Source organism: Papio anubis, chromosome 6 (assembly GCF_008728515.1).
Source record: "Papio anubis isolate 15944 chromosome 6, Panubis1.0, whole genome shotgun sequence".
Classification (NCBI taxonomy): domain Eukaryota; kingdom Metazoa; phylum Chordata; class Mammalia; order Primates; family Cercopithecidae; genus Papio; species Papio anubis.
The window spans coordinates 104,266,171-104,283,723 of record NC_044981.1 but is presented as its reverse complement, the minus strand read 5'-3'; the positions used below and the strand labels follow the sequence as shown (position 1 = coordinate 104,283,723).

At 50.6% G+C, this 17,553-nt stretch overlaps 1 protein-coding gene across 8 annotated transcripts in view; it reads left to right on the top strand.

The window, feature by feature from the left end:
• Positions 1–17,553, top strand: part of SYNJ2 (synaptojanin 2) — a 165,952-nt gene that overhangs the window by 21,267 nt on the left and 127,132 nt on the right. For 7 of the 8 annotated variants that reach the window (XM_009205802.3, XM_009205801.4, XM_009205798.4 and 4 more), the window contains exon 2: positions 14,759–14,845. In XM_009205802.3, the coding sequence (XP_009204066.1) occupies positions 14,759–14,845 (87 nt within the window). Of the gene's footprint in view, positions 1–14,758; positions 14,846–15,019; positions 15,342–17,553 lie in introns of those variants that run through there. The other variant, XM_009205797.4, reaches the window with a different exon arrangement.

Below are 17,553 nucleotides of genomic sequence, written 5' to 3'. Positions count from 1 at the left end.
GGGTGATTGTGCGAGGCAGTGCGGCATGGAAGCCCCGCTCCGGGACTTCCCTGGTGGCTAGGAAACATTGCTCCACCCCTCCTTCTTGTCAGAAGAGAAGGTGCACACACTTGGAGAGAAATGGGTATTTTTGTGCTTCTTTCTTGTTCCCCGTTGGGTAGGAGAGTCAGGGGCTACCAAGCCCAGTGAAAACACAGCCCAGCCCTGCCTGTTCTGCCTCATCCCGAAGTGTAGGGAACTGCCCATCGTGCTGGGCGCTGTCACTGGCTCTGCCCGAGGCATGTCTGGCACTGGGCCTGGCTTTTTAAAGTGTAAACTGTTTTTCTGGATTTCTTATTTTTAAGGAAAAAACTCAACTACAAAGACTCAGTGGCCAGTCCTGTGCTCAAGCCCTCTTGTTAGGGGAGCTGGCCTCCCTCTTTGGCTATGGCTCAGTGCAGGGAGGGGTATGGAAAGTGCTGGGGGAAGCGGAGGGCCCACCCTCCCCACAGATGGGTCTCTGGCTCTGACTGCAGGAAACCAAACCTTCTCGTATTTTCTCTGGCTGGGTTGTGACGTGGGCATGGCGTTGGTGGGAGGTAGTGCATTCACTGGGGGTGATGTGTTCTGAGTGTCCCCTCACTCCGTGGCTCTTTCATGTGGCCTGGACTTTTTGGTGAGGGAGCAGCAGTGGGAGGACAGGAGAGTCCCTTAGCCGGCTGATGTATGTCTGCCAGCTGGCTTTGTCTTGCCTCACAGCTTCTGTTTCAGACAGATGTTTTGATTCCCCCTTTGCTTAGCAACCAGCCTGCAGCCTTGCTCTGCCTTGGGAAAACCATTGTCTTTCTGAAGAGCTGCTTCAGCTCCAAAACTGATAACTCTGGAAGGAGCAGCCACCAGCCAGTCAGAACTGAGCTCTGAATTAACACATGAAGGAGACTTCGGCCTCCTGAGACCCAGAAATATGAGAAGATGGTTTCGTGTCATGTCCAAGAATGTGGCCACAAATGCTACCTCAGTCTCAGGCTGTCTGCATTGTCAAATGACCTCCTTATTTTTCTGACCTGTGGGCTGGGCTTCGTTGGCATTTCCTTATGGCATGTTATTGCGGAAAATATTATTCGAGAAAGAAGAGCGTGTGGTTTGCTTGGTTACTGAGCTGGACTGGCTCTGGGTGACCAGAGCTCTCACGCAGAGCAGTGCATGGCTGCTCCTACTGAGACCAGCCTCTGCCTCGGGATGGTCTGTCCCACGGAGCTCTGCTTTGGGACCCGGAATCCACGAGCCCCATTTGCTGTGCTGTGGGACAAACCACGGTTTCCTTGGGAGCCTCTCAGGCAGTGGCTGTTTCTCTTCCACACCCTTGGACCACTGGGGCTAGAGACGGGGAGTTCCCCAGCCTCCTCCAAGGATAAGCCTATTCCTTAAGCCTCCACAAGCCCCATCCATTATTTATTTTTATCATAAGCCATGTTGTTCGAGTAGCATAGACAACTTTCTCAGGTTACCAGGGAAACAGGACTAGAAAGTCAACCCACAATCAAATTCTCTTGCCAAAAGGGAAACAGCTCAGTTAACCCTTGACCCCACGTACCATTATCAGAGGTGTGTGAACCAGAGTGACTCCATCTTGAACAGGGGCTGGGTAAAATGGGTCTGAGACCTGCCGGGCTGCATTCCCAGGAGGTTAGGCATTCTTAGCCACAGGATGAGGTAAGAGGTCAGCACAAGATACAGGTCATAAAGACCTTACTGCTAAAACAGGTTGTGGTAAAGAAGCTGGCCAAAACCCACCAAAACCAAAATGACAATGAAAGTGACCTCTGGTCATACTCACTGCTCATTATACACTAATTATAATGTATTAGCATGCTAAGAGACACTCCCACCAGCACCATGACAGTTTACAAATGCCATGGCAACATGAGGAACTTACCCTATATGCTCTAAAAAGGGGAAGAACCCTCAGTTCCTGGGAATTGCCCACCCCTTTCCCAGAAATGAATAATCCACCCCTTATTTAGCATATCATCAAGAAATAGTCATAAAAATGGGCAACCAGCAGCTCATGTTGCTGCTCTGCCTATAAAGTAGCCATTCTTTTATTCCTTTACTTTCCTAATAAACTTGCTTTCACTTTATGGACTCGCCCTGAATTGTTTCTTGCATGAGATCTAAGAACTCTCTCTTGGGGTCTGGATCGGGACCCCTTTCCAGTAACACCACGAGACTGCATCCCCCACTGCCCCTCATTTCAGCAGTCGCCTGCTTCCTTGGCGAGTTTTCCTTCTTTCTCTCTCTCATTTCTCACTATGAGTCCGGCCTTGTTCTTGGTGCCTTCAGTGGCCACGTCGATCCTTCGGAGGACAACTGTCCTCCAGTGAGTGACCCCACCCCTGCAGCCACTCGCTTACACACTACGCCCCGACCCTCCAGCGTCTGTCTCAAACATCCCACTGTTCATTTTCCACTTTCACCTTGTCACTCATCCTGCAATTCTCAGTCCCAGTGACTTTTTTTTTTTTTTTTTTGAGATGGAATCTCGCTGTGTCGCCCAGGCTGGAGTGCAGTGGCGTGATCTTGGCTCACTGCAAGCTCCGCCTCCCGGGTTTACGCCATTCTCCTGCCTCCGCCTCCCGAGTAGCTGGAACTGTGGGTGCCCACCACCACGCCCGGCTAATGTTTTGTATTTTTAATAGAGATGGGGTTTCACCATGTTAGCCAGAATGGTCTCGATCTCCTGACCTTGTGATCCGCCCGCCTTGGCCTCCCAAAGTGCTGGGATTAGAGGCATGAGCCACCATGCCCGGCCCCCAGCGACCTTTGACGCCACTGGGATGGTGACCCTTAGAACCCATGGCCTTCTTACAGCCCCTCGCCTGTCTCATGCCTTCCCTCTTTGCCATGTCAGTGACCAGCCCTGCCTTGCACTCACCCTCCCCGCCTGCCTCTCTTGTTGGGTCCTCCCCACCTGGTGAAACCTCAGCCCTGTTACATCCTGCACTCCATGCCTGCACCAGCCCCTGTGCAGTAGAAGTTTCTGGAGATGCCCCACTACCACATGGGCAGAGCTTACCATCAGGTCAGAACCCCCGAGCCAAGGCAGGCTTTTCACTTGCGTTTCTGTGCTCTGTCCGCTCCCCCACCCTCCAGGACGGCAACTCCACCCTCCCCTTTCCGCAGCTCTGCGTGCCTCCTCCCCGACCTCACTCGTAGCTGACGGCCTCGTCCTCTCTCATTCCACCCAAAAATTTGAAGCCACCGGAAGAGAATTCCCACTGGTTCCCTGCACCACCGCTACCTGCCCACCATGTCTGTCCGCCTTCCCATCTGCTCCCCACGGTGCACTGTCTGCGTTTGAGACCGGTGCCACCTGTGCGCAGGTGCCTGTGGCCTGCTCCAGGGCGTGGCTTTCGTAGCTCCCCGCTCCTGCCACTTCCATCCTGACCTCTCTCTTGGCTGCATCGGTCCTGACCTCTCTCTCAGTTGCATCAGTCCTCACCTCTCCCCTGGCTCATTTCTGCCAGCACACAAGCTTGGTGTAAATGCCCCTGTCCTAGAGAAATCTTTTGACCCACTTCCCTCTCCAACAGCCTCTCCATTTCTCTGCTCTCCACACACACATGTGCACATATGCACACGCACACACATGCATGCATACAGACATGCACACTCACACGTGTATGCACACACAGGAAATTCTCAGAGACTCGTCTATCCCCACTGTCTCCATTTTCTCTCTCCCTCCCCATTCAGGTTTTTGCTCCTCAACTTTCCTGAAACTGTTCCTCTGAGTCGCCAATGCCTAACTAAAGTGATCAGTCCTCAGTCCTCAGCTTATAGACACAGCAGCAGCCTCTGACCTGCTGACCACTCTTGCTTCCTTGAAACGCTTTATTCTCCTGGCTGCCAGGATGCCACGCACTGCTGAGTTTTGTTGTATCTTCTTGGTCACTTCTCAGTCCACCCTGACCTTCAAACGTGCTGCACCCAGAAGTCAGTGCCCTCCACTCACTCCCCAGGGGATCCCCTCCAACCTCATGATTATTTTATTTTATTTTATTTTATTGCTGGGATTATAGGTGCACGCCATCCCAGCTAATTTTTGTTGTTGTTGTTTGAGACGGAGTCTCGCTCTGTCACCCTGGCTAGAGTGCAGTGGTGCAATCTTGGCTCACTGCAACCTCCGCCTCCTGGGTTCCAGTGATTCTCCTGCCTCAGCCTCCCAAGTAGCTGTGATTACAGGCGTGTGCCACCACACCCGGCTAATTTTTGTATTTTTAGTGGAGGTGGGGTTTCACATGCTGGCCAGGCTGGTCTTGAACTCCTAACCTCAGGTGATCCACTCACCTCAGTCTCCCAAAGTGCTGGGATTACAGGCATGAGCCATGGCACCGATCTATTTATTTTTGAGACAGTGTCTCGCTCCGTCAACCAGGCTGGATTGCAGTGGCACATTCATGGCTCACTGCAGCCTCCACCTCCCAGGTTCAGATGATCCTCTCACCTCAGCCTCCGAAGATGCTGGGACCACAGGTGTGCACACCTTGCCCGATTAATATATTTTATTATATTTTTAGAGATAGAGTCTCCCTATGTTGCCCAGGTTGTTCTCGAACTCCTGAGCTCAAGTGATCCTCCCACCTCAGCCTCCCAAAGTGCTGGGATTACAGGTGGGAGCCACCACACCCAGCCTCATGATTGTAAATAACTCTGTCTGCTGGGGACGTCTGGGGGGTCTTTCCAACCAGACTTCTCTGCTGGACTCTAGACTTGCAGAGCTCTGTCCTCAGCCTCCACGCGGGGCTGCAAGAGAGCCACAGCATGTCTGGTGCCAGCCGATGCTCTGCCCAGACCTATGCTCTCAGTCTTTGCTGTTATGCCAGGGTCACTCCATCCCTTCCATTGTTCAGGCAATGAACATGGCATCATCCTTGAACCCTGTCTTTCTCTCATATCCCATAGCCAATCTGTCCATGGTTCCACCTTCAAAATATACCCAGATATGTGATGATGTTGAGGAATTGCTGGCAACTTCTTTTTTAGATGTGATAATGGTATTGCGGTTGTGTTTTGTTTCTGTTTTTTTTTTTAGATGGAGTTTCGCTCTTGTCACCCAGGCTAGAGTGCAGTGGCGTGATCTTGGCTCACTGCAACCTCCGCCTCCCAGGTTTAAGCAATTTTCCTGCCTCAGCCTCCTGAGTAGCTGGGATTACAGGCATGCACCACCACACCCGGCTAATTTTTGTATTTTTAGTAGAGACTAAAAACAGGGTAGTGGTGTGATCACAGCTCACTATAGTCTTGACCTCTTGGGCTCAAGCAATCCTCCTGTCTCAGCCTCCCAAGTGACCAGGACCACAGGCTCCCACCACCGTGCCTGGCTAATTACAAAAAAAATTTTTGTAGGGATGGAATCTCACCATGTTGCCCAGCCTGGTCTTGAACTCCTGGGCTCAGCCAGTCCTCCTGCCCTGGCCTCCTAAAGTGCTGGGATTACAGGGAGGGAGCTACCATGCCTAGCTAGCTTCATTTGTTATCTGCCTGGTGTGTGTAGACATCTGCTTTGTCACCTCTATTGTGGAAAGCAACATGGAGTTTCACCATGTTGCCCAGGCTGGTCTTGAACTCCTGACCTCAGGTGATCCGTTCCCCTTGGCCTCCCAAAGTGCTGGGATTACAGGCATGAGCCACCACGTCTGGCCATGGTTGTGTTTTTTAAAAGAACTCTTATCTTTTCCAGATTCTTACTGAAATATTTATAGATGAAATAATACGATGCCTGGAATTTACTCAGAATAACCTAGGGCAGTGCTTCTCAAGCTTTAGCATGCATTCAAGTCCCCTGGACGGCTCATTAAAACAGCTTTCTAGGTCTTGAGCCCAGAGCTTCTGATTCACAAGGCGGGGGGTGGGCCTCATAAGGTCTTTCTAATGCTTGGTGCTGCTGGTCTGAGGAGCCCGTTTTGAGTTGAGCTGATCTAAGGTATAGGACAGTGGGTAGCCTGGGCGTGGGTTGGGAGCAGGTGGAGCTGGTGGGTATGTGATAATGAGGGTAAAAGGGTTTATTATGTCATCCTACTTTTCTTTGGAAAGGTCCACAACTAAAAAGCATGTGTGTGTGTGTGTGTGTGTGTGTGTGTGTCTGTCTGTCTGTCTGTCTCCAGAACTGGACTGTTCTTCAGCTCTTCCATTGCTGCGCCCTGGTTCAGGCTAGAGTCCTCTCTCGCCCAGCTGGCGCTAGCACCTCCTAACTGGTCTCCTTCCTTCTCTCCTTGTTCCTCTAGAGTCAGTTCTCAACATAGCAGGCAGGATGAACCTCAGACCCCTGCAGTGGCACTCAGAGTGACACCCAAAACCTTTTTGTGACCTCAAACTTCTGTGCAGTGTGTTCCCCACTCCACTTCCTCCATGAACCTTCAGTCACACTGCCCACCTTGCTGGGGCTTGCACAGGTCAGGAGTGCTTCTGCCGCAGGACCTTTGCACGTGCCCTTCTGGGCCTACAGTGCTCCTCCTCTCTCCATGCAGCTGTCTCTCTGGCTTCCTTCAGGTCCGCATTCAGATGTCACCCTTGCAATGAGGCCTTCTGAGATGACATCATCTAAAATGTCACTTCCCCTTCCCCACTATTCGTCCCCTACTCCGTGCTCACTTTTTCTGCTCCCCTCCTGTCACTGTCTATATTGCACTTGTTGATCTTATCTGTCCACCCTGGCAGGAAGCTTGAACAGCGCCCACCCCTTCCTGGCTATTTCTCGGCAGTGCCCCCACCCCAGCCTCCCACCCCACCTCGGTCTGCACCCCCTGCCATCACTCATCCATTCATTCCTCCTGTTCCTCTTGGCCACTGCCAAATGCTGGATGGTTTCCATCTGTTTGGTTCACTGCAGTGTCTCTGTGCCTGGAAGGGTGCCAACCACAGAAGGCATGAAGATGTGTCCACTGAGCCAGTGGCCAAATCTCTGGCAAGAGGGGTCGAGGAAGGGGGCTGAGGAGGTAGACAGGAGGGCTTTCCTCTAAAGGCCAGAAATTCGTGGCCAGCCAGAGGGGAAGCAAAGACATTCTCATGTGGAAAAACTTACAGGAAATGCAACTAAAAGCGTGGGAGATAGGAAGAGTCTGTCTATTTCTGAGATTATCGAGAAAGGGGGGACGGAAGTTGCAAATGGGCAGGCCAAATCCAGTCTGCAGAGGTGTGCTTCCAGCCCATGCAGTGCTTAAAATAAATGGGGATGGTTGCCAGCACTGGAAGGTCTGGAGTGCCCTGTCTCCTGGAAATGCTGCAGCCTGGCAGCACTGGGCTGGTGGGCATGACTGGCACCTGGCTGGTGGTGTGTGTTCTCTGCTCACCCAAAGCCCTTCCAGCAGCTTCATTTTGTTGTTTATTTGTTTTTGAGACGGGGTAGTGGTACAATCACAGCTCACTGCAGTCTTGACCTCCTGGGCTCAAGCAATCCTCCTATCTCAGCCTCCCAAGTAGCTGGGACCACAGGTTCCCACCACCATGCCTGGTTATTTTTTTAAAAAAATTTCGTAGGAATGGAGTCTCACTGTGTTGCCCAGGCTGGTCTTGAACTCCTGGGCTGAAGCAATCCTCCTGCCCTGGCCTCCCAAAGTGCTAGGATTACAGGTGCGAGCCACCATGCCTGGCCATATTCATTTGTTACCTTCCTGGTGTGTGTAGACATCTGTGTTGTCACCTCCATTTTGGAGAGCAAAAAGGATTTCTTTTTCCTTCAAACCTAATTGAGAAAATACAGTTGTTTGGGGGCAAGTAGGGTGTGGGGTGACTCTGGAACCAACCTCCTGGGAAGCCAGGCCTCTGGGAGTGCTGGAGGTGGGCAGTGAGGCTGCCAGGCCCCTGCCTCCTGGGGTGGGGTGCGTGCTCCTGATACATCAGAAGGGTCAGGGGAGGACTTGGAGGTGAAGGCACTGCAGGAATAAAGGAAGCTTACTGGAGAGACGGTCGATGGGGCAGTCAGGCTTTAAAAGGACAGGCCCACTAAGTGAAAAGATGACCAAGTGTTTGGGCTGAATTGTGTCCTCCAAAAGGATTGTTGAAGTCCTAACCCCCGGGACCTCAGAAGGGGATCTTATTTGGAGATAGGGTTGTTGCAGTTGTAACATTGAGATGAAGTTATACTGGAGTAGGGTGGGCCCTTAATCCAGTGTGACTGCTGTTTTAAGAAGATGGCCACATGATGATGGAGGGACACATGGGAAGAGGCTGACCACGTGACGATGGAGGGACACTGTGGGGAGAGGATGGCCACGTGATGATGGAGAGATATGTGGGGAGAGGCTGGCCACATGACGATGGAGGGACACTTTGGGAGAGGATGGCCATGTGATGATGGGGGGGACATATTGGGATAGGATGGCTACATGACAATGGAGGGACACATGGGGAGAGGATGGCCTTGTGACAACAGGGGTATGCCGGGAGAGGATGGCATTGTAAAGACAGGGGACATGTGGGGAGAGGATGGCCTCGTGATGACAGTGGGGAGGGGATGGCCACATGATGATGGGAGGACATATAGGGAAAGGATGGCCATGTCATGATGGGGGGACACACGGGGAGAGAATGGTCACATAATGGTGGAGGGACACACAGGGAGAGAATGGCCACATAATAGCGGGGGGACACATGAGAGGATGGCCACATGACAATTGGGGGACACCATACGGGGAGCGGATGGCCACATAACAATAAGGGGACATATGGGGAGAGAATTGCCACATGACAACCGAGGCAGGGCCTGGAGTGAGGAAGCCATAGGCAAGGAATGCCACGGACAGGACAAGCGGCGAACACTAGACGCAGGACGAGGTAAGGAGGGTCCCGGCTCCAGGTATCAGAGTAGCCCTGCTGATGCCTGGATTTCAGCTCTCTGGCCTCTGGACCCAGAAGAGAATGAAGTTCTGCTGCCTGGGGCCTCCCAGTTTGTTTACAGTGAGTCTGTTCATGGTGGAGAAACATCTTCTCGTGATTTTCCCGTCCACCATGGTCGAGGCCTGTTTTGAGCTCCCGTATTGTATAAGTCAGAGGTGAAGTTGTTTTTCTCAAGGAGTTAATAATTGACAGCATTGGAATGGGACAAGGTGGTCCTATTGGGTTTTGTTTGTTTGTTTTTAAAATATGAGGATAGAAAGTCGTGTTTTTACTCGTGCTTAATTTTCCCAGTGACAGGGATGTAAAGTCCACGCCTGTCATCTGTAATGCACCAGGGCAAGGGGTCACTTTTGTTTGCATAGCTTCTCCCAGGGTCATCTTCCCACCCCTCAAGTGTGGATTTGGCCACAACACTTTGTTTAGCAATTTCCTGTCATTTTGTTTTATTTGGTCAGGCTTATTCGCATAGTTGAATGAATGCACAAAGGCCTCCTTGTTTCACGATTCACAAAGTCAGAACCAGATCATACCAGGGCTTATGGGTTCTGTTTCAAGGCTTTGTAAAGCTACTAGGGTTGAAATAGGTATTTTTGGTGTCGTAATTATTTTATTGCATTTATCAGCTTATCTACTGAGATGGGGCACTGAGAACTGCTGATTCACCTCTCTCCAGCCCTGTCTGCAGTACCTGAAGGCTGGAGGAAGACATTTGGCAACACACATGGCCTTCGATTCTGCCTGTGAAGTTGGAGTTTCATAGGCCCGCCTCCCAGGAGGGCCCTGTAGGTGTGTGACAGTCTGAGTGCCTTACCAGTGGGTTTGGCATTGCCTCCAAGCAGATGCTGGGGAAGAGGATGCCTCCTTCTCCTCCTCACCCTTCATCAGTGTGTGAGCAGAGGCAGGAGACCTGTGGGCTGGAAGGCCCACGTCCTCCTCAGGCTGTGAATGTGGCACTTACATGGCAGGAGGACTTTGCAGATGTGATCAGGACCTTAAGAGGAGACATTATCCTGGATGATCTGGATGAGTCCATTGCACTTACAGGGTCCTTAAAAGCTGGAAGAGGGAGGCCGGGCAGGGAGAGGGAAGGAAATGCGAGGATGGAAGCAGGGATCTGATTGCTGCGATTGCTGAATTTGAAGAAGGAAGGAGCCCAGAGCCAAGGAATGCAGGCAGCCTCTGGGAGCTGCAAGAGACAAGTAAATGGATTTTCTCCTGCAGCCTTCAGAGCAGATGCAGGCCTGCCGACACCTTCCTTTCAGCCCAGCGAAACCCATTTCAGAATTCTGAGGGCAGAACTGTAAGGTCATGAGTCTGTGCTGCTTAAGCCACTGTGTTTGTAGTCATTTGTTGCAGTAGTAAAGGAGACTAATATGCCATTCTGCCACCATTCTGAGCTTTTGAGGCGGGCTGATAGAAAAGGTGGAACAGTGGCTTCCCAGTACTTTTCTAAGTGACCCTGCGAACCTAATATCCCAGGCACTTCATTTTCTGTAACTCCCCACCCCGCTGCCAGCAGAGTCTGCTTAGTCCTCAAGACGACGGGCTTCTGGCTGCTGGTAGAGGTTGATGATTTCACTGATTGTCTTTAGGTTACTCCGTGCTCTCCCTTCCCCAGAGAAAACCCAATCAAATTCAAGTGAGCATTGGGAAAAATATTCATTCATTAAACTGGTTCTTAACCTTTTTGGGGGCACTGAACTCTTGAGATTCTGTTGAAAATGGGATTTTAGCCCCCATAAAAATACTTATCAAAAATTTGCATACAGTTTTGGCCAGGCACAGTGGCTCATGCCTGTAATCTCAGCACTTTGGAAGACCGAGTGGGCAGATCACTTGAGGTCAGGAGTTCAAGACCAGCCTGGTAACATGGCGAAATGCCATCCCTACTAAAACTACAAAAAATAGCTGGGTATGGTGGTGCACGCCTATAATCCCAGCTACTTGGGTGGCTGAGGTGGAAGAATTGCTTGAACCCAGGAGGCAGAGGTTGCAGTGAGCTGAGATTGCACCATTGCACTCTAGCCTGGGCAACACAGCAAGATTCTATCAAAAAAAAATTGCATACAATTTTGAATATAATTTTGTATACAGATTCCCCCAGGAGCTATCCCTTGAAACTCCAGTGACTGTCAGGGGCTTCCTCTGTCGCCCCAGGTGAAGAGCCCTTGTACAGATTAATTCACATTGAGGCTGATGAATGACTGTTTTCCTGGTAAGTCTCCTCATGGTCTTTGCCAGGTCCTTAAACCATGTTCAGTGGATCCTCATTATTTGTGGATTCCATATTTGTAAATTCACCTGCTCTCTAAAATTTGTCACCCAAAGATCGGAACTCATGGACACCAGCAGAGTGGTGAAAATGTGTCACCCGATAAGCCTGTTCCCAGCTGAAAAGGATGCTCTGCCATCTTGTTTCACCCTCTTGGTATAAATAAGCGTGGTTTTCATGATTTGTTTAGTGCCATATTTTTCATGTTTTGTGCTTTTTCTTCGTGGTTTCACTGTTTGAAAGTGCTGTCTAGTGTTTCTGGTGCAAGAAGGCAGTGATGTGCCTTATGGGGAAAATATATGTGTTTGGTAAGCTGTATTCAGGTTTGTGTTCTAGTGCCACTGGTTCAGTGTTAACGAATCAACACTGTACAGATGATTCCTGACTTATGATGGCTCATTCCAGTTATCATGTTTCAACTTTACAACGGTGTGAAAGCGATATGCATTCAGTAGAAACCATCCTTCAAGTACCCATGGGACCATTCTGTTTTTCACTTTCAGTACAATAATCTATAATTTCATAAGATATTCAACACTATCAGAAAGTAGGCTTTATATTTCATGATTTTGCCCAGCTGCAGGCTAATGTAAGTGTTCTGGGTAGGTGGAAGGCAGGCTGAGCTCTATGGTGTTTGGTAGGTTAGGTGTATTGAATGCATTGTCAACTTAGGATATTTTCAACCTACCTTGGGTTTATCAGGACATGACCCCATTGTAAATTGAAGGCCATCTGTTTATTCAGTAAGGTGTCTTTTAAACAGAAAAACACATAAAACAAGTTTATGTATTGATTGGTTGACAAAAATGTTGCAACCCGAGGCTTTCAGGAACCTAACTCTGCATTTCCTTTAGGAGCGCTGCTTGCTTCAGTATCTATGGGTAACTCTATGGAACATAACTACTGTGAATAATGGGAATTGAGTGTATTTTCAAGTTGCTGGCCTCTCAAGCTATGCTGATAATCAGTCCTGCTCTTTAAATCACGTCTTACCATCAGTCCTGCCTAGAGAAATGGAGGAGGGGAGGTCTCTGGTCTTACAGTCTATCCTGACTCTCTGCCCCACCAGCTGTGTCCTGAGCACCAGCCTGGACAGAGCTGTCTGTTTGGTGGGTGGTAGCAGGTCATGTTGTGAGGCCCTGGTGCCTACCTTCTGTCCTCCTGTGCTTGCTAGAGGAGCACGAGGCAGGAACAGCCAGTCCATGCTGGTTCCTGAGAGAGGCAGCTCTAGGGCTGCCAGCACCTGCTCCGGGGGGCTGAGGGTGGGAAGAGCTTCAGAGGGGAGGATGGGACTGTCTGAGTGTATTTCCAATCCCAGTTGGGACTTGTCATCTGATGAGGACAAGTGCCTTTGAGGGGGATAGGGATGGTTGAGAGGAACCAGGAAATCAAGACTGCGCTGGAAAACGTGGCATGGTGGATCTTTTGAGTCGGGGTGTTGGGATGTGTGTCAGCTAAAACAAAGTTCACCTGCTTCAAATGCTCGTCCATGCTTTCTACACTTGCCTCTCTGAGTCAACATCTTTAGAGACAGCAGGAAGTGATGAAAGTCAGTTCACAGTCCATCTGCTCTGAGGGCTTGGTATGAGGGGCTGATGTTTTCTGTCATTTTCTCCTTTCTAACATTTCACTTTGGGATCTTAGTTCCTGGTTGAAATTCCTTAACTGTGGGAGTTGAGGCAGTCGAAGAATCCTTTTCGGCTGCTTAAGACAATGAGGTAGAGAGGGAACCAGCTGCCCCTTTTCTTACCTCCATGATGATGTAGAAATGGTTCCATCCAGCCCAAGGGTTCTTCTGGGGCCCAAAGCTCCTCAAGGGTTCTGTGCATAGGATTTGAGGATTGGTTTTCTTGGGTGGGGAGAAAAGTCCATCTTTATTTTTATCAATCCTACCTGAAATGTAGCATTTCCTCTAATTAGGAAGGCAGGCAACAAAACCAGTATGTTAGCTACGTCTCTGATTCTGTCACCAACGTGGGTTAGCCATATCTCTGACCCTGTCACCAATGTGGGTTAGCCATATCTCTGACCCTGTCACCAATTGCAATTACAGATATCTCCATATCACATTAGCGTTGTTTCAGATATCTTGAAATAGCATTTATTCTCATCACTAGTTTTAAATTAAGGTGGTTAATAGACCCCACTGGATTTAGCGATTTAATATGCTGATAAGGCACATAGATTACTATACTATAACATTTAAAAAATATTTTGATAACTGGATTTCAATAAGATTGGTATTTGTAATCGTATTTATTTTCTTGATTTTTATAACAGCTTTATTGAGATATAATTTCTGTATCATACAACTTACTCATTAAAGTATACAACTCCATGTTTTTAAAATATATTTTCAGGGTTGTATAACCATCACCATCACCATAATCTAATTTAAGAATATTTTTGTCCCCCTTAAAAGAGGCCTCATACTCATTAGCAATTATCCACATCCCCCCTTTCTCCAGTCTCAGCCCCTGACAATCACAACATCTACTTTCTGTCTCTAGAAATGTGCCTGTTCTGGACATTTCATAGAAATGGAATCTTGTTTTTGAAACGGAGTCTCACTCTGTCGCCCAGGCTGGAGTTCAGTGGCATAATCTCAGCTCACTGCAACCTCCGCCTCCTGGATTCAAGCCGTTCCCCTGCCTCAGCCTCTCAAGTAGCTGAGACTACAGGCGTGCGCCACCATGCCCAGCTAATTTTTGCATTTTTAGTAGAGACAGGATTTCACCATGTTGCCCAGACTGGTCTTGAACTTCTGACCTCAGGAGATCCGCCCGCCTTCGCCTCCCAAAGTGCTGGGGTTACAGGTTACAAAGTGAGCCACCGTGTCCGGCCAAAATGGAATCTTTCTGAGGTCTTTTGTGACTGGCTTTTTTCATGTAGCGTAATGTTTTCAAGGTTCATCTATGCTTGTATTTTGTTCTGTACACTTAAAACATTATTCTGAGAAGGGGTCTAAAGGCCTGCCCTGTCATGGCCAGAAAGGCCTGTGGCATTATTGGAGAGGTTAGGGCTCCCTGCGCCTAATGGTTCTTCCCTCTGTCAGTTTTGCTTTAAAACTAGTCCGTGCCTTGGCTTGGGCATGGACAATCACTGCCAAAGACCCGGCAGGCAAGGCACGCAGCTTGCCTTGGGATGGGTTGGACCCAGGCCCTGGGCACTCAGAGGTACACAGGCACCTCTGCCCAGTCTCCCCAAGTTACCACCTCCACAGGTGCCTTGGAGTGAGTGGGCACCTCCAGGATGTAGCCTCTAGTGGATGATACCTGTGGACAGGGACAGCAAGGCAGAGTAATAGAGCCAGGCCCCAGGTGCCTGCCCCCAGCTAGACACCAGAACCCCAGGACCCCAGCTCCTCCAGCCCCCAGGAAGCTGTCAGCGCTTCCAGAGAGCAAGCTGTTGGTGGGAAGGTCTGAATCCTTGCAGCTCTGTGATTCGCGAATCATAAAACCTCCACACTTGGTGTTTGTGGGCCGAGCTATTGTCTTTGTGTTTTCTTTTTGGAGTGGGTGGGAAGCCAGCTTGGCAAGCCGGGTGTGAATGAACAGGAATGAGCAGGAGACGCTCGCTGATGCCTTCTGTGATGTGTTTCTCCCCCAGCTCCAGAAGAAAAGGAAGTCATTAAAGGACAGTATGGCAAGCTCACGGACGCGTACGGCTGCCTGGGGGAGCTCAGGCTGAAATCTGGTGAGTAGCCGCTTGCTGGAGGAGCAGGCGCCGGGCTTCCCGGTGGGCAGGAGCCTCTGCGTCGGGAGGGGCCTCAGTGCAGGCATTCTGACCACTCTTCTCTCTCTCTCTCTCTCTCTCTTTTTTTTTTTTTTTTTTTTTGAGACGGAGTTTTGCTCTTGTTGCCCAGGCTGGAGTGCAGTGGCGCAGTCTCGGCTCACCACAACCTCCGCCTCCCGGGTTCGAGCGATTCTCCTGCCTCAGCCTCCTGAATAGCTGGGACTACAGGCATGCGCCACCACGTCCAACTAATTATTTGTATTTTCAGTAGAGACGGGGTTTCTCCATGTTAGTCAGGCTGGTCTGGAACTCCAACCTCAGGTGATCTGCCTGCCTCAACCTCCCAAAGTGCTGGGGTTACAGGCATGAGCCACCGTGCCTGGCCGACCTTGCTTCTCTTTTAAGATGTTTCTTTGTGCCTCAGAACCTGCTCCTCCATGCAGGTGGGACGGTCAAGGTGAGTGTCGCCTGGTTGTGACCTGCCTGTGCTGGGGCAGGGTGGGGCTCCCAGCACCCCAACCCCGTGCCAGGGAAGCTCGTCTTCATTGCTTGCCGGCGAGGGCCTAAGTGTTTCGAAAGTCTGGTCTGGGGCTTCTGCCCAGGGCATTGTCTGCAGTACTCTAGAAGGTGTGCCAAGGCAGGTGGGTGAGGACAAGGACCAGGGCAGATGCCAGGGCGCACAGGGATGGGCTGGAAGTTGTCGGCAGGAGAGAAAAGCCACTGATGTGTGACAGTCAGTGTGGGGTGGGAGGGAGAGGAAGGGACAGCGCGATGTAACTTGCGAAGGGAGAGAACTTCCAGGAAGACGTGGGCATCTCTGCTCACTCTGAGAGACTTGAGGGTGAGCCGGCGGTGCCCGGCTGTCATGGGTGGTCACAGCCAACCTCTGCTGTTCCTGGAGCTCGGGAGCCCTGGGGCCCTCAGTTCCACCACCCATTTCCTTCCTCCTCTCTCAGGGCCCCCCCTCGCTATCTGTGACCCGGCTATGGACATCTCCTGTGACTTCTGGGGCCGAGACAAGAGCCCCGTCGCATTCCTGATTCTCGGTCCCACCTGGCTGAGATGGGAATGGCTGCATGGGTTGTCCAGATTCGGGCTTTCCCCGAGCCAAGCGCACACCTCCCTTCCCTGCTCACGGCAGCTGTGTTCAAATACTGAGGATTTTTAAAGCTGCCAGAAAAGCACGGTTATGTTGGCCATTCCTTTTCTGGGTGTTTTCTGTCATGGAATGTTTTTCCCTGAACTGTGACGATGACAGTGATCATTTCCAAATAGCATTTAGGAAAAACACACAGTACCACGTGACAAAGTGCATTTAGGAAATGTCTGTTTCGTGCCAAGAGCTAGACATACATTCACTTATTTAATCCTAAAAATAGGCTACTGTGATAATGCATCGTTGTCCCTGTTTACAGTAAAGGGAACAGGCTCAGAAGCTTCAAGTAACTTGCCTTAGGTCAGAAGCTTAGCTGGATTTCGAACCCGGATCCAGCTGCCTCCAAACACTTGCTTTTTCCGTGAAAGTATATGGGCTGCCGAGGGTTTTCTGCAGGACTTTCTGCTCTGCAGCGATCTTCCTGAAGTTGCAGAAAATCCCCGTGGCCCTTGCCTTCCACGGTGATGACCGTGAGGACGGTGACCCGCACCTGCATGGCGCTCACTTAGGAATCTGTTAGCGCGGCTCCCGTGGCCACCTATTGGGTGGGTGCTGTTGTTACCCTGCCTCGTCCATCCACGCTGATGCCCTTTTGTCCACATGGTGGCATCTGGGCCCCCAGGATGCCTCACAGTCTTGGCATCTTTCAGTTATAGTTGGCAGCTGCTTTCAGTCCATACATGAATGATTCATTTCACATCCGACAGGGACTGGGATGCAATGAATTACAGTAACTGGCCCAAGGTCCGGCCATTCTCAAGTGGTGCCCTGGGTTTTAAACTAATGTATTGTGGCACCAGGGACTGCCTTCAACCACCAGGCTGTTCTCCTTTCTGAAGGGGACAGGTGGCTGGGCTGACAAGGAGGACAGGAAGTGCAATACCTTCCCCCATCCCAGGGGAAAAGTGTTTTTTCCCAGGGCTGTGATCTAAGATCAGCTGTGGGAAATCGATCCTAACCAGGAAGGGTGGCAGCCCCAAAGAAGTCTTGTTAGAGCCAGCCAGGGGATCTGCGGGGATCCACGGGGTCTTCTGGGGCAGGGAGTACACAGAGAGGAGACCACCTCCCGGGGCTGCCCTAGGCGAGGCCTCCTCCCTGCCTTCAGCCAGTCCCCGCCACCCCACACCCCACAGAAGGGAATGAGGCTTCTTGTGGGCCATGCGAGACCAGCCCAGCTCAGAGGCTTTGGGTGCACCCAACCCCAGTCCCCCTGTAAGAGTCACCCTCAGGGGTGGGTTGGAGTTTCTCTGAGTGTTGTACGTATGAATTTGACTTTGGGGATGTCAGGATAATTTGGTCTATTTTCAACACATTCTGGAAAGTACCCTAAGCATCTGAAGGATGAAGGATTGGGCTTTAAATCAAGTTTTTCCAGTCCCCATTGGTTACCTTAAGGGGCGTTTGACTTTCACTTGATTTTCTTTTTCCCCTGTAAGTCCCTGACCCAGAACTGTGACCTGTTTTCTTTTGTGTTTTCAGCTGTTGAGCATGTTGGGCAGCACAGAGTGTAGCT